The sequence below is a fragment of the Vespa crabro genome, chromosome 9, assembly GCF_910589235.1.
Source record: "Vespa crabro chromosome 9, iyVesCrab1.2, whole genome shotgun sequence".
Lineage (NCBI taxonomy): Eukaryota > Metazoa > Arthropoda > Insecta > Hymenoptera > Vespidae > Vespa > Vespa crabro.
The window spans coordinates 1,338,613-1,353,395 of record NC_060963.1 but is presented as its reverse complement, the minus strand read 5'-3'; the positions used below and the strand labels follow the sequence as shown (position 1 = coordinate 1,353,395).

The 14,783-nt window shown below is 27.2% G+C and overlaps 3 protein-coding genes across 4 annotated transcripts; 1 reads left to right on the top strand and 2 right to left on the bottom strand.

Annotated features, from left to right (window-relative positions):
- Nucleotides 1-32: 32 nt before the first annotated feature.
- LOC124426735 lies at nucleotides 33-10,968 on the top strand. The gene is made up of 11 exons (XM_046968797.1): nucleotides 33-222; nucleotides 328-4,323; nucleotides 4,401-4,682; nucleotides 4,757-5,329; nucleotides 8,869-9,051; nucleotides 9,121-9,510; nucleotides 9,579-9,860; nucleotides 9,932-10,061; nucleotides 10,124-10,412; nucleotides 10,495-10,712; nucleotides 10,784-10,968. Exons 2-11 carry the CDS (start codon nucleotides 335-337, stop codon nucleotides 10,874-10,876), a joined length of 6,429 nt encoding a protein of 2,142 aa, XP_046824753.1. The 5' UTR covers nucleotides 33-222; nucleotides 328-334; the 3' UTR covers nucleotides 10,877-10,968.
- LOC124426823 (vacuolar protein sorting-associated protein 72 homolog) lies at nucleotides 5,688-7,868 on the bottom strand. The gene is made up of 6 exons (XM_046968968.1): nucleotides 7,630-7,868; nucleotides 7,335-7,555; nucleotides 7,065-7,247; nucleotides 6,677-6,899; nucleotides 6,291-6,497; nucleotides 5,688-6,195 (listed from the first exon to the last, which is right to left on the bottom strand). Exons 1-6 carry the CDS (start codon nucleotides 7,761-7,763, stop codon nucleotides 5,964-5,966), a joined length of 1,200 nt encoding a protein of 399 aa, XP_046824924.1. The 5' UTR covers nucleotides 7,764-7,868; the 3' UTR covers nucleotides 5,688-5,963.
- Nucleotides 10,969-11,164: 196 nt separating the features above from the next.
- LOC124426819 (general transcription and DNA repair factor IIH helicase subunit XPD) lies at nucleotides 11,165-14,768 on the bottom strand. 2 transcript variants are annotated; one of them, XM_046968961.1, is made up of 13 exons: nucleotides 14,594-14,768; nucleotides 14,411-14,510; nucleotides 14,028-14,282; nucleotides 13,703-13,936; nucleotides 13,498-13,621; nucleotides 13,340-13,436; nucleotides 13,116-13,249; nucleotides 12,518-13,047; nucleotides 12,261-12,436; nucleotides 11,874-12,153; nucleotides 11,699-11,809; nucleotides 11,518-11,616; nucleotides 11,165-11,445 (listed from the first exon to the last, which is right to left on the bottom strand). In XM_046968961.1, the coding sequence occupies exons 1-13, from the start codon at nucleotides 14,596-14,598 to the stop codon at nucleotides 11,311-11,313; spliced, it is 2,280 nt and encodes a 759-aa protein (XP_046824917.1). In that variant the 5' UTR covers nucleotides 14,599-14,768; the 3' UTR covers nucleotides 11,165-11,310. The 2 variants fall into 2 exon arrangements, with proteins under 2 accessions (XP_046824917.1, XP_046824918.1); XM_046968962.1 differs by lacking the exons at nucleotides 14,411-14,510; nucleotides 14,594-14,768 and having other exon boundaries at nucleotides 13,703-13,959; nucleotides 14,028-14,161.
- Between the last annotated feature and the right edge of the window lie 15 nt (nucleotides 14,769-14,783).

Below are 14,783 nucleotides of genomic sequence, written 5' to 3'. Positions count from 1 at the left end.
CACACACATAATATGTTTACTACGCATAGCGGTATGAATTTGGCTATAGATTTAGTCAAATAATTTCAATATCGACTACTAAAAGTTATAAATAGAATAAATAAGGTTCGAATTTTTAGTAATTTGAAATAATACGGTAGTGTGGGTCGATTTCTTTTTTTTTATGAAGAACAAAAATCTCAAAGAAATGTAACATTTTTGGTTATTCAAAGTGAATAAAAGGTGAAACAAATATTACGTTATTATAAAATATTCTAACAGATAATAATATAGATAGTATTATTATTAATATTAATATTAAAATAATTATATTTTATGTGTTTGTAGAAGAAAAATGTATGACAAAGAAGAAATGGATACGAACATTACAGAAAATACGACTTCAAAAGGATTTACATTCTCTAGACCAAATGTTGTCTTTAATCCTTCCAAAACATTCAATAATGATTTTTCAAATAATTTCATTTCTCCAAGCTCAAGTAAACAAACATTTTGTTTTGCAGCACCTGAAGCAATCTCACAATTGACTAGTTATACCAAAGCACAAAGTAATGAAACTGAAAAAAAATATAAACCTAAAATATCTAGAAATGCATTTGAACCATCGGTTAATGTGTTTGCTCATGCTTTGAAAGATAGTTCAGCTTTCGAGCAATTAACCAAAAATTCTAGATCGCATATAATAAAATTTAATTTGGATAATTCAATAACATGTACAAATGTTCCAAAGGAATTACTTATGAAGTCGTTAGCAAAAGAATATTTTCATACTTACGGTCAAATAATGAAAATTACTATTAAACCAAAGAAGCAAATAATAATAATTTTTTATGCATCTAAGGAAGAAGCAAATAATGCCTATCAAAAATGTGGAGAATATTTAGGTAAAAAATTTCATGTCGAATGGACAAAGTCAGAGAAGGTACCAAAGTCTCCTACTAAGAAGAAAGAATTAAAGAAAAATATAGTTACAAATTTTCTTAAATTAGACGATGAAATTAGAACAGAATTAGAAGCCATGACAAATTTGGAATATAATTTACCTGATTATAAAAGTGGTGATGTGTATAGAGTACCAGCTATTGGAAAAAGAGGCAAAGGGTCAAATGTAAAAAAATCTGAGAAGATATTGCCCAAAATTGAAAAGGTAGCAGCAAAAGCAGACAAAGTTGAAAATGATAGTCAAATAATGACATCGTTACATGGTGCATCTGTGGAGGAATTACAAATTATAATACATCAAATTGGTATTACTTCAGAAGATAAATATAAAATTTTAGAGGCAAGGGATCGTTTGATGAGACTTAAACAAGTAAAATCACATTCATTGGCAACTGCTAAAATTACAAGTGGAACTTGTCCAGATATGTGTCCTGAAAAAGAACGTTTGATGCGTGAATCACAAAGACAAGTAGCTTCATATGAACAACTTGAAGGAAATGAATATAGAATAAATCATATGATTGCTGTTAAACAATACTCCAGATCTTCTGCAGATCAGGAGGAACCAATGGCTCATGAGTTAAGACCAGTAAAATCCTTAAAAATGACAATGAGTTATTTACTTCATGAAATTGTAAATCTTTGTGAAGAAGAAGGAACCAATCTAGGAGAATGGTATCACTTTCTATGGGATAGAACAAGAGGAATAAGAAAAGATATAACTCAACAAGAACTTTGTTGTATTGATAGCGTAGAATTAGTTGAACAATGCGCTAGATTTCATATAGTATGCTCAGAAAGACTTTGTGCAGAAGAATTATCAGTGTTTGATAAAAAAATTAATTCAGAAAACTTAACAAAATGCTTACAGTCTTTAAAGTATATGTATCATGATTTGAGAGTAAAAGGTATAACATGTCAGAATGAACCAGAATTTCGAGGATATATTATTCTCTTAAATTTAAATAATGGTAATTTTATGTCAGACTTACAGCAACTTCCAACTTCTATACAGAAGTCGCCAGAAGTACAATTTGCATTAAATATTTATTCTACCCTTGAGTCTAATAACTATTACAAATTTTTCAAGTTAGTGCGGCAAACAACTTACTTAAATGCCTGTATTTTGCTTAGATATTTTAATCAAGTTAGAGTGAAAGCTTTATCTATAATGGTCAAGGCTTATTGTAGAACTACATCTACAGCTTATCCATTATATGAATTACTTCATAATCTTGGTTTTGAAAATGAGAATGAGACCATATATTTTTGTGAACAAGTAGGAATCAATGCATCAAGTGATGAATTATATGTAATGTTAAATAGACAAAATTTTTGTTTGTCAATGTCAAATATACAACAAGGTAGAGCTCTTTACATGATAGAGTCAAAAAGAACTACAAAAGGATTGTCGATTAGTGAATGCATTGCGGGTGGAAAAATGCCTGAAAAATCTTACAAGAATCATAAGCCCCACAGTAGTTTTGATTCTGAAGGTTATTTAATGGCTCAATCTATAAATGCAGAAGATCAGAATTCAAGTATCAATAAAAGCATAAGCAAGTTAATTTCACATGAAATTATAGAAAAGGAATCAAAGTCTTCAGATAAAGAAATTTTATTAAACGAAAAAAATCAGAGTGCCTTTCCTTCAGATACACCGACAACTACTAAATATTATGATAATTTTCAAAAATTGACTAAAATTGATGATACTGATTTGAATAAATCTGAAACTATCACTGCTTCTGTATCTCAATCAGAGCATAATATAATTAAATCAAAATCTGAACAGATTACATCTGAAAATAGAGAGAAGATAGAAACAAATTTACCATCAGATACTCAGATACAAAAAGATTATCTTAGTACACCCTTAATTTTTGATAAAGCATGTTATGATACTGTATCAAAAAAACTTAAAGATAACAATAGTGTTTCTAATAATACAAGCAATAATGCATCACTTCCACAATCGAGTTTTAATCTTTTACATCAGACTAAGCCTACAAAAACTTTTGATATATCTTCACCATTTCTAATGGCTGCAAATAAGAGCATATTTTCTGATAATGTAAAAAGAAATATATTTACAAAATCTACTGTACCATCTAGAATATTTGACAATAATGCTTCAAATGTAATTTTTACTTCACATCAAAATACAAAGTTTGTTCCATCTAAACAAACAGCACCAATAAATAAAAATACGCAATCGCAAAATAAATTATCAATTAAAAAGCAGCCAGAAATCGTAGGCACTAAACAAATGGAACAAAAAATGCAACAAATTAATAAAGATACAGAGGAAATTTTTGAAGAACTGATAGAAGAAGTGATAGAAGAACTATGTTCTACTATTCTACAAGAAGAAATAAATAGATCAATAATGTATAATTCATTAAGTGATAATATGTTAAATTGTTTCCTTGATGAAATGTGTGATGCAATATTATCTGAAGAAATAACAAGTTTTCAAAAGGTAGAGGAGTTCACAAAAAAGAGAAATGAACGAAAGATCAATAAATATTTACATATATGGAAGACATGGACATTCAAAAAAAGTCAGCAGAGAAAAGCATTAGATAACACACCTATTTGGTTGCAAAAACAATCTATAGATGAATGTGCTAAAATTTTATATCGCGATGGGCAAAAATTAGTTATAGAAAATATGTGCAAAAGGCAGTGCACAGTAGAAGTACCAAAATCTTCTATCATCAATAATTTAGCTCCTATTGAGATAATCATTTATGCAGGTATTAAAGAAAACCTCAAATCATTAAATATGCACATTACAACAAATTTATTTTGGAAAGTTGTAATATCATGGCCGAATTTAGAAAATAAAATCGATTTATGGCAATATAAAAAAATAATAAATCGATATTTATGCCCTGAGGATTATACAGTAGAACCAATAATAAAATCATATCAACCAAACCCATATGAAAATTTTCATACTTGTATAAGGTATTTTGAAGGCTTTATTGCAGAACACAATTTATTTGGAACAGATGGTTTTATTTTTATTGCCGCTGCTTCAGAAAATGTTACTTCTGTTAACAAACGATTAACAAAAACTTTATTATCTAGAGAGAAACTCATAGCAATACCTTTAGTATTTATTATCTTGGGAAATGGAGAATTGGAAATTAAAAAAGAAAAAATTGTAACGGATTTAGATACTCTATTACAGTCAGGATATATATCTGAATATACTATTACTGTTGAGAAAACATTAAATGAAACAATTATTCTAAATTTGATTCAAAGCACGATTTTGTGGTTGGCTATCAATAAGCCTCCTAGAAATCCATTAGAAATGGATTCTTTACAAAGTTTGTGTGATATTTGCATAACAGAAGAATTCTGGCAAAGGTAAGTAATATTACATTTTATTGCATATGTTTTATCTATATTATTTCAATTTGTAGAAATAATTTATATTGTTACAGAGTTTTAGAAGATTCAGTTTGTAATGCAAATCTTTCTGAATCTATGAAAGAGCCCAATTTTTTAATAAATCTACATAATGAAGCAGTGACACATTTGATCCATATTTTATTAGATCCAGAATCTCTAATGTATACAAAATTTTCACCAGAATTAAAAAAATTTGTAGGAAATCAGCACATGTTACCATGTAGTTATGAATATTTTGATGATGTATGGAGAACAGTGGAGTATAGAGTAAATTTAGAAAATATTATAAATGGATTGATGCTACCACATTGGAGGTAATTAAAAAAAAAACTTATATATTTAGATTGTTTTTAAAAATATAATAAATATTTATTTTGTTCTCTTGTAGCTTTTCATGGCCAGTAACAGATGCACACCAATTACATCAAAATATAATCCATTATTGTCAAGTAGTATTACCAGATATAAATAGTCATAGCTTTTCCTGTGATATTTTAAGTCATTTATATTTTATGACAGGTAGCTTAAAAGTAATGAATTTTGCAGATATATTAATCCACATTGTCAAAGAAAAAATAAGTTTTATCGAAACGGATTTAAAGGTCGTTTATAATAAAAATTATATAAAGTATTTTAAAACATTACCATGGTGGTTTAGATCTAATGCATTTGCAGAATTTACTTCAAAAATAAATCTAGATAATACATATTCTATTAAGAGAGACAATATAATTACAGAACCGATTCAGAAAAAACGAAAATTAAAGGATTGCAGTGATAATACTTTTGAAGATGATTTAATAAATGAATTTGATCCATTAGCTGAATTTTGTGATTACACTAAAAATAAAATTATAGAAGTACATCGTTCATCCCAACTTCTAGAAAATCGTTTAAAAGAACAGCAATTAGAAAATCAAAGATTAGAGGAGAAGATTAAAAATGCCATTTCATCTACATGATAAGATTTCTTAAATATGTAAATATAATTTATATGACAGCAATGTCTTCAGTACGATTATATTTATTCTAAGTATATTTTAGTAAAAAAACATTATTATTGAGTTAATTATTAAATTTTTTAAATTATATAATTATTCCTATATGAATTTGTTTTGTTTATAAAATATCCAGAAAACAATTACAATTTAATCTCATTTTTATATGACATAAGTTTTAGAATATTTATAATATTGTATAACATGGGTAATTTTATTATGTATGATAAAAACAGAATAATAAATATATCCAATTTTTATTTTATGGTTAAAGCTATAATGTTATAAAAATATATATTACATGTGTCGAATTAAATGTATATATAATGTTAAACCATTTCCTTTTTTTTTTTTTTTAGTATAAAATCAGATAACTAAAATAAATAAATTTTTGTAAAGAAATTTAACTATGTATAACTTATTCCTAATATTTAAACAACTTATTTTAATTACTTAAACAACTGTGTAATCTAATGATATTATATTTAAAAATCAAGCAATTTTGTAACGAGAGTATCTGAATTAACAATTAACTACAAAAGTGATAATATTAATTTTTTTCCCTATTATCTACTATTTATTAAATAATTAAATATATTATGAAGTTGTAGAAATACTTGCTGGTTCAAGGCGTATAGTGCTTCTATAATTTGTACCACAATTTTTTTGTCTCCATTCGAGCCATCGTAATAATTCTGGACTTAGCGAACTATCATTGACATCGCTACGGGCTTCTAACTGACGATAATACGCTTCACGAAGTAGGCGTAATGTTTGTACATTTTTATATGGCAACTGTGTCATAGGATCTAAGTATTTTGCAGGAAGCCTTTAAGGATAAAATCAATTTTAATAAAAATATAAAACATTTGTATTTTTTATATATGCTAGCTTTTTGTAAGAGTAAATATATTTTATTTTTACCTTGTTATAGCACATAAAGCTTTTGTTGCTGGCTTTTGTGGAGCAGTTTTTTTAAATGTTTCTAATAATAATTGTTCATTTTCAAATGTAATAAACGTTCGTTCGTAAAATGTTCCTGTTACTTCACACTGAAGATTTATATTGTTTTTTCTAATATTATCCAATTTATTTTTCGGGTTAAATTCTATATCACTATCAGTCACTGTGCTGAATAAAATAAAGCACCTTACGTAAATGTAGTTTCAGTAAATATTCTAAAATTAGATTAATAATTCTATTTTTTCCAATTTTTAATTGTAATAGCTGAATGTATATTTTAATTTTACATATTACATATGTTGATATATAATATTACAAAAAAAAATAATCTTAAAAAATAATCTTACCAATCTCCTAAGCCAGATACATCAGAAACTCTATCAGAACTGGCAATTACATTTTTGTCATCGTCTCCTTCTTCTACATTAATTTTATCATCTTCTTTTTCCATTGGTTCAGTAATGACCATTATAGGCATCGACATTGAATGATATCTGATCATAGGACCTATGTGTGCTTTTCTAACAGCTCTTGTGTTTTTTTTCTCATTTTCTAATTTTTGGTACTTCTCTTTAAATGGTAATTAAATACAAAATGAGAGAGAGAGAAAGAGAGAGAGAGAGATTTTATTAATTTGTCTATATGTAAATAAGTAAACCTAGGAAATCATGCTGTTAAAAAAGTTAAAAGAATTGCTACATGGATAAATAAAATTTATATTTACTATTTATATACCTAAGGATTTCATATTAATTTGCTCTGTTTGCAATGCTTCTTCAAGTAATTCTTCTTGCGTAGGCTTCCAAGTTTCATGTCTTATTACTTTTGTTTTCTTCTTTTGGTCCTCATTTCTTTCTAGTAAACGCTTTTGAGTTGCTGCTGACTTTGCAGCAGTTGAACGACGTATAGACTTTCTTTCTGTTAAGATTTATTGTGTTAATAAATGTTTTAAAGCATCAATGTATCATAAACATTTTTTTTTAAGATTCACTGCAATAGGTTTACCAGTACTGTCTAGAAGAATTTTATCATGTTTTTGACGTCTTATTTTTTTCTCTTTTAAACGTGTAGCCGATTGAGTTGTAACGATTTTAGGTTCTTTATAAGCTTTTGTTATCAATCTTCGTTTTTTCTTAGGACCTTCTTGTTCTGTATCAGAAACTGGTTCATCATTTTCATCTATACTAAAGTCAGAATCTACTTCGTCTTCACCTTCGTCCTCTTCCCTATAAATTATCAATTAAATAATAACAAACTTTATGAAATATTATATCTAAATAGGATAACTAATCGCACTAACATATAATCATGATCTTGTTCAACTTCATCAAAGCCACCATAAGTTGTTTTATAAAAATCATCTTCTTCTTCTTCATTTAATAGTTTAGCCATTTTATTACCGGCATTTGCTCGTCTTTCTCTAGTCGATGCCATTTTTGAACTTAATTAAATCAAAATAAATAAATTTCAATTTTTCTAAAAGAGGTTAAGATACAACAACAACAAAATCGTTGATCATAATAAAGCTATATAGGTGGAGCTAGTAAGTAATGGCGGGAACTAATAAAAAGTACAGTTAAGGCTATTCACTACCCTGGTTTTATAATGGTTTACGCAATCAATTAGAAAAGGCGTAATTCAAAACTGATTTTGATGAACAAGATCTCATTTTAAAGACAAAGCTTTAATCTAAGACATACCTTTTTCGAATTTTTAAGAAGGAAATAACCAACACAAGCTTATATGCCGATATGATAGAAACAGTGTTTCCCGTTTCTATTCGCAGTTCATATTTTGTTCATACCTGTCGCTGAATCACATACGTTTCAAACAAAAGGTAGCGAATAGCCTTAATACTAATAATGAATACTAAAGTTACATTTTTATATTATCAAGAAATGTATATTCAAATTTTCATTGATTATGTAAATCATTGTTAATAATTATAATGTTGTAAAAGTATCTTTAATTGTTGTTTCTCTTTAAAAAGTTCGATATAAGTAAATATATTGTGCATATATATATCCGTAGTTGGCTTTTTTTTTACAACACTGTTGCCACAACATGCCAATAAATGCAATCTTCTGATTTAGGAATTTTTTGTTATAAATTCACATAATTTTTTCAATATCACTCACATTTGCTCGCACTTGACACTTAACAGAAATGTCAGATTGTCTCTTATGACTTTTATACTTTGATATATAACTCTATCGCGCTTTCACGTCTCTACTTTGTTCAAGTAATATTTTCAGTTATATTTTGTGATATTTAAGCTTCTTAGAAAGCATACAGTTATCGTTTCATTCATATCATAACTTCCAATGTTTTTTAATAGTTTTGAGGTTAGGATTTTAACAACAAGAAAAATACATATATTTCTTTTTCTTTAATGTTTTTTTGTAATAGCATGAGTTACATGAATTTTATAATTTTGAGTTGTAGTACTATTCTCTTGCATTATAATAAAACATAATATAATGATTTACTTATTTATGCTCTTTATTTAATATAATACAAATACTTGTTTCACTTTTAGTATGGTTGAAGATAAAAATTATAAAATTGGAAGTCGTATAGAATGCGATGGGTATCAAGGTATATTAAAATATGTTGGTCCTGTTGGCAACACTAAAGGCCTCTGGTTGGGTGTAGATTGGGATGATCCTGGACGTGGAAAGCATAATGGTACATATGAAGGCGCTGAATATTTTAAAGCTAGGTATGTTTTTACAATCTAATGATTTTGTTGTAAGCATACTATTTGTATTAAATAAGTATTCTATAACAGGCAGACTACATCAGGATCATTTGTAAGACCTGGTAAAGTTAAATTTGGTATATCATGTGCACAAGCAATCAAACAACGTTATGGTCTAATCGATGATGAATTGGCTGGTGTAGATAAAGATACTTTGTCATCTTTGCAAAAAGAAATGAATGCTCCATTCTTAGAAATGGTTGGATTCTCAAAAGTGAATAAAAAACAAAGTAAATTTGATCAATTAAAAATTATATGCTTAAGAGAACAGTGTGTCAATGATGCTGGTGCCCTTGGTGAATTACAAGAATTATGTCCTAATTTGGAAGAATTAGATCTATCTAAAAATTTAATAAGTTCCTGGAAAACTGTTGCGAATATCTGTAGTCAACTCCATTCTCTTAAACGGCTTAATGTTAGGTAAATTTATATATTCCAAAAAGTATCATACAACTAGTTTTATGTGAATAAACAATAAAAATTTTTAGTGAAAATTATTTGTTACCTGAAGAAAATATGGAAACATTAAAATATGCATTCACATCTGTAAAAAGTTTGACTATTACCAAAATGAATTATAATTGGTCTGATGTGCAGAAATGTGTGAATATGTTTTCATCATTGGAAGAGCTGTCAGCTTCATTTAACAATATTAGCATTTTAGATGATTCATTAAAATACTCAACTTCAATGAGAATACAAACTATAATGCTTGAAGGGAATTTTTTGTCAAGTTGGACAGAAATTCTTAAATTAGGTTCACTTCCATGGTATGTTAAGAAAAAGAAATTCATATCATTTTATCTATTCATATATTATTTTAATATTATAAAATTTGCAGTTTAGAATGCCTTAATTTGAATTCGAATACAATAGATAGAATAAGGTTTCCATCTATTACATCAACTGGTAAAACAAATATTTTTTCTGCTTTACGGCAATTGCATATATCGGAAAATAACATATCAGAGGTAATACACGTTAGAAAGAGAAGATCTTGTTGATTTACTAATAAGAGAACATTCGTTTCTAGTGGCAATCTGTGAGTGAACTGGAGAAACTTAATAACTTAGAAGATTTTAGATTTAGAGGAAATCCAATTTTAAAGGATTACACTTTAGAAACAGGAAGACAATTAATAATAGCAAGAATATCACATTTAAAATTGTTAAATGGTACGGAAATAACGCACGAAGAAAGAAGAGGTGCCGAGTATGATTATTTAAAATTATACTTGCGAAAATGGATAGAAACAGAAAATAATCCTGATAAAAGGAATTTGTTCATAAATGAACATCCTCGATATCCAATTTTAGTTGATAGTATGTAAAAATCTATTTTTTACATAATTAATATTTTGAATTATTAAACAATATTACTATTTTACTTTATTTGATTTCTTAGAATATGGAATATCTGATATTCCATCGTCTAAAACAAAAGCAGAAATGGTTTCTAACGTTATAACGGTAGAATTTATATGTCCAAATGATCCACATCAGCTTAAAGGAATTAAAAGAAAACTTCTTAAAGATATGGAAGTTCAAAAAGTGATAGGACTTGCACAGAGACTTTTTAAAACTGGTGGTAGAATTCCAACACTTTCATTTGTACAACAAGACGTAAGTGTGACTTTTATAATTTTTAATGTTAAAACCAAATTTTATTATATATTTTATTAATGATGTTTCAGCTGTCGAAAGAAGAAATTCCATTAGATAAACCATTGCAAGAACTTAGTTATTACTCTATTCAAGATGGTGATCAAGTTCTTGTGAGGTGGTGATATTAACTTAATTATTTATGCATATGACTGTATTTTCTATACTGTTGAGAAATTTCTTCACCATAATTTGTTATTAAACTTTTTTAATCACATTTGATTATTACTTAAATCCTTCTAATAATCACTATTAAAAAGTTACTGATCTTCCATAATGTGACTTCAATTTTGACTACTAGTAAACTACTAATAATTATTACACGAATATAATAAATAATTAAATACATAAAACATTGCTTACTAACTTAGCAAAGATAGTTCCTTTTTAATCATAAATAATTGATGCAAATGGATTTATAATATTTTATATTAATATTAAACACAATCACAGTACAAAATTATATATAGATATCTTTACATGTTACGAATAAAAATATTTATCCCAAATGACACAAACATATGGAATCTTTTTACTAAGGATATTATTTATAAAAAAATTAATTCTGCTGTGCTTTTTGTTCGATTTTACTAGTTTCTTCCTTTTCCAATTGTTCTCTTGTTAAGAGTGACAGTCCTAATTGATTTTCACGTGTAAATGGTTGAGCCATTTGTCTTAACCATCGTTTACTAATCTAAAAATAAGTAGAATAATAAAAAACCGAAAAAGTTAATCATAGTTGCAATGTATGGTTCAATCATATTACTTGTACAGCCTCTTCAGTAGATAAATTACATAAACCATCTGACAGATGTTCTTGTATCCATTTTGGTAATTTACTTCGTTTGTCAGCCCTAGAAAACCTCTACACATAATTTATATAAATAAAGTAAAATATAAATTTGTTTTACATATACATAAACATTTATAAACATTATATAATTTACCTTATCTGCAAATACCATAATACCATAGTCAGTTTTACCTCTGATGGCACGTCCAACACACTGTGCTGCATGTCTCATAGCATCAAAGGTCAAGAAATCATTTTCTCTTATCTTTAAAAAAAAATAGCAATTTAAATTAAAAATTATTAGAAAATTTTTAAATTTATTTACTTACTTGGAATTGGTCACGCAAATATTCTAAACGTGCTTTTAAAATTCTTGATTGTGTATACACATAGGGTATACCAAACATTAAAACAGCTCTACCTAAGTGATGATCAAAATCAACACCTTCTGATACTTTTCCACGAGCTACTGAAAGCAAAATAGCACCTCGACCATTTTCACAAGCTTTTATGTAATTTAAAAGAGCTAAACTAGTTTCTGCTGAATCCTGAGTTTCAATGAATAACAATTTATGTCTCTGAAGTTGATCTACTACTCCTTGATCATACCTTAAATAAAAAATTTGTTTTTGAACAAAATTTTGATAAATATTAGATAATATAATAGTTTTGTTCTTTTTTTTTTTTTTTTTTTTTTTAAGTAAACTAAAACGTACCAAGCAGCTACAACAGATTCCATGTATAAATATGAAGTGAAAAAGCAAACTAAGCCATCAGGAACGGTAGCAGCAAATTCAACCAAAAGTTGACCATAATTTCTGATAACAGCAACATCCTCTCTTGTTTCATATTTTGATGAAATTGCTACTTGATCATTACCTTTTGCTACAATCTATTTAATGAAGAATAAAATAATATAAATATGATAATATGAAATAAAATAATATTAAGATATAATCATTAAAGCTATTACCATTGGAAGGAGACATGGTCGAGCTAATGTCATTGTAAATGAAGACATTATTACTGGATGAAAATCTAATATTTTTGGGTACATATCCAAAGGTGATAACGTTCCAGAGGTAATAATTACTGATTGAAATCTTTCAAATACTGGCTTCATTGCTATGGATGAATCTAAACAACTAAAATGTAATACTGGATTCAAAACTGTAGGTGTTTTATCATCAAATGGTTCTACTATAATTGTAAATCCTTTTGTGTATGTGGAAACTAATGTAGCCAAATGTGTTATTAAAGTAAGCGGGGAGAAATCTGTTAGATCTGTTATTTCTATAGTTCTCAAAAGTGATGCTAAACGTTCAGCACAAAATCGTAAAGGTTTTCGTTCTATAGAAACTTTTGTTTGAATATCTCTCAAAAATGCTGCTGGAGATTCTTGTACAACATGTTGTACGCGTAAACGTGTTTTTAAGTATTCTATAAATCGCTTCAAGAAATTAACAAAATGTTCTGCGTTCCTTATATTCCCAGGGACAGCTTCTGTAAAAATATAACGAAAAGAAAATTATAGATAAAAAAACAATCAAATATTATACATGAGAATTTACCTTGAAGAACTTCATCAGGTAATATGGGATTTGATAAAATAATGTCAGTTTCTCTTTGTACTTGAGCATCTTTTAATCCTTCAACTAATCTTTCATATTCTTCTTTTAGTTTGTTAACATCATCTTCTCTCATTCTAAAATGTATGCATAGAAAAATAAAATCTTCTAAATTATTATAAATAATATATACTCCAATAATAAATGTTTAATAATAAGTCACTTACTCTGCAACAGTTTTTTCTAGAAGCTGAACATTAGCAGAACTTTTTTCCATGAGTCTTCTATTTATTTTAACGCTCATCGAATCAATACAAACATTATCTGACAAATTAAACACGGTGTTATAATTCTTATGCATGTTTAAAAAATAAATATTACATACCAATGTTATGGGCCTCATCAAATACGACTACAGAACTTCTACTTAATTCTTTAGAAACAGTTTCAGCTATTTTTGGATCAAGTAAATAGTGATAACTATATACTACAATTTGAGCTTGTAAAATCTGTACAAAACAAACATTATAAAAAGTTTTATTGATTGAAATAATAATAAAAAAAAGATGTCTATATAAATAATTATTTACCATAAAACGTGCAAGAAAGTATGGACACCAATTACGATCTTTACCATAATCTTTTAAATCATCAAGAGAATATATACCAGAAGGTATAATTTGACTTCTACCTTCCATATCAAATCCTTCATAGAAACTACAAATTGGTGTAGATTCATCATAATTATGCCTATCACGAACATATGATGCAGTAAGAGAATGACATCGTGAATCAACCACTTTTCCTTCTCGTTCCCTGCTTACCTTTAATTGCATATTAAAATTAGCTAAAAACTTTTTTTTTAAGATGCAACTTCAATATTACACGATATTTATATTATTATTTTATAATTACTTCAGGATGAATGCACATATTTTTCCTTGAACTAAGAACTAATCCTACTATTTTTGGTTTACTTTTCAATTCTTTTTCATAGTAATTAATAAGTTTTTTCAATTCTTCTATGACTTTCTCTATTTCTGGTACAGTTCTGGAGCAATATATTAACTTTGTAACATCTAGAGGATGTTCCAGCATATATGCAACAATTAAAGACAGTAATGTTATTGTTTTGCCAGTTCCCGATGGCATTTCCAAAAGACAGTGACCCTAAGATAATGAAAATCGAATTACACACTTTAATAGAAATTTTCTTTATCTAATTTATTTATTTATATAATATGTTATAATAAAGAAGAAAAGTGAAAGTAATAAAATATAAGAACTTATGTATATACTTTTGCATCCAGGCCACGCTTAAGTTCAAGCATATACGCATATTGTTCTGGATATATATAATCGTATGGAAAATAAACAATTAAACCGTCAACGCTAATCCTAAAATCAAAAAATAATTAACAAACATTTAATAGTTGTCATTTCATAAGTCATATTTTAATTAAATAAAAATTTGTTATTACTTCATGTTTTGTCTTATTGTATTACATGAGTGCAACAAATAAATATAAAATTGTCATTTATTAACTGACATAATTAATTCAACAGCTTAAATATAAAATTCTGGAGAATGAAAAAAAACGTTTTAACCTATTTTCTTTTTGAAAATGAACTGTATTCTTTTTGGAAAGGAACATGTTTTATTGGCGCCAC

Coding starts and splice junctions, on each gene's coding strand:
- LOC124426735 (XM_046968797.1), top strand. CDS start 335: ATGTATGACAAAGAAGAAATGGATACGAACATTACAGAAAATACGACT. Junction 4,683..4,756: donor TTGATGCTACCACATTGGAG/GTAATTAAAAAA, acceptor GTTCTCTTGTAG/CTTTTCATGGCCAGTAACAG. Junction 9,511..9,578: donor CTTAAACGGCTTAATGTTAG/GTAAATTTATAT, acceptor AAAAATTTTTAG/TGAAAATTATTTGTTACCTG.
- LOC124426823 (XM_046968968.1), bottom strand. CDS start 7,763: ATGGCATCGACTAGAGAAAGACGAGCAAATGCCGGTAATAAAATGGCT. Junction 7,556..7,629: donor GAACAAGATCATGATTATAT/GTTAGTGCGATT, acceptor GATAATTTATAG/GGAAGAGGACGAAGGTGAAG. Junction 6,498..6,676: donor GTATCTGGCTTAGGAGATTG/GTAAGATTATTT, acceptor TATTTTATTCAG/CACAGTGACTGATAGTGATA.
- LOC124426819 (XM_046968961.1), bottom strand. Junction 12,154..12,260: donor GAATCTGTTGTAGCTGCTTG/GTACGTTTTAGT, acceptor TTTTTATTTAAG/GTATGATCAAGGAGTAGTAG. Junction 11,446..11,517: donor CTACTGAAGAGGCTGTACAA/GTAATATGATTG, acceptor ACTTATTTTTAG/ATTAGTAAACGATGGTTAAG.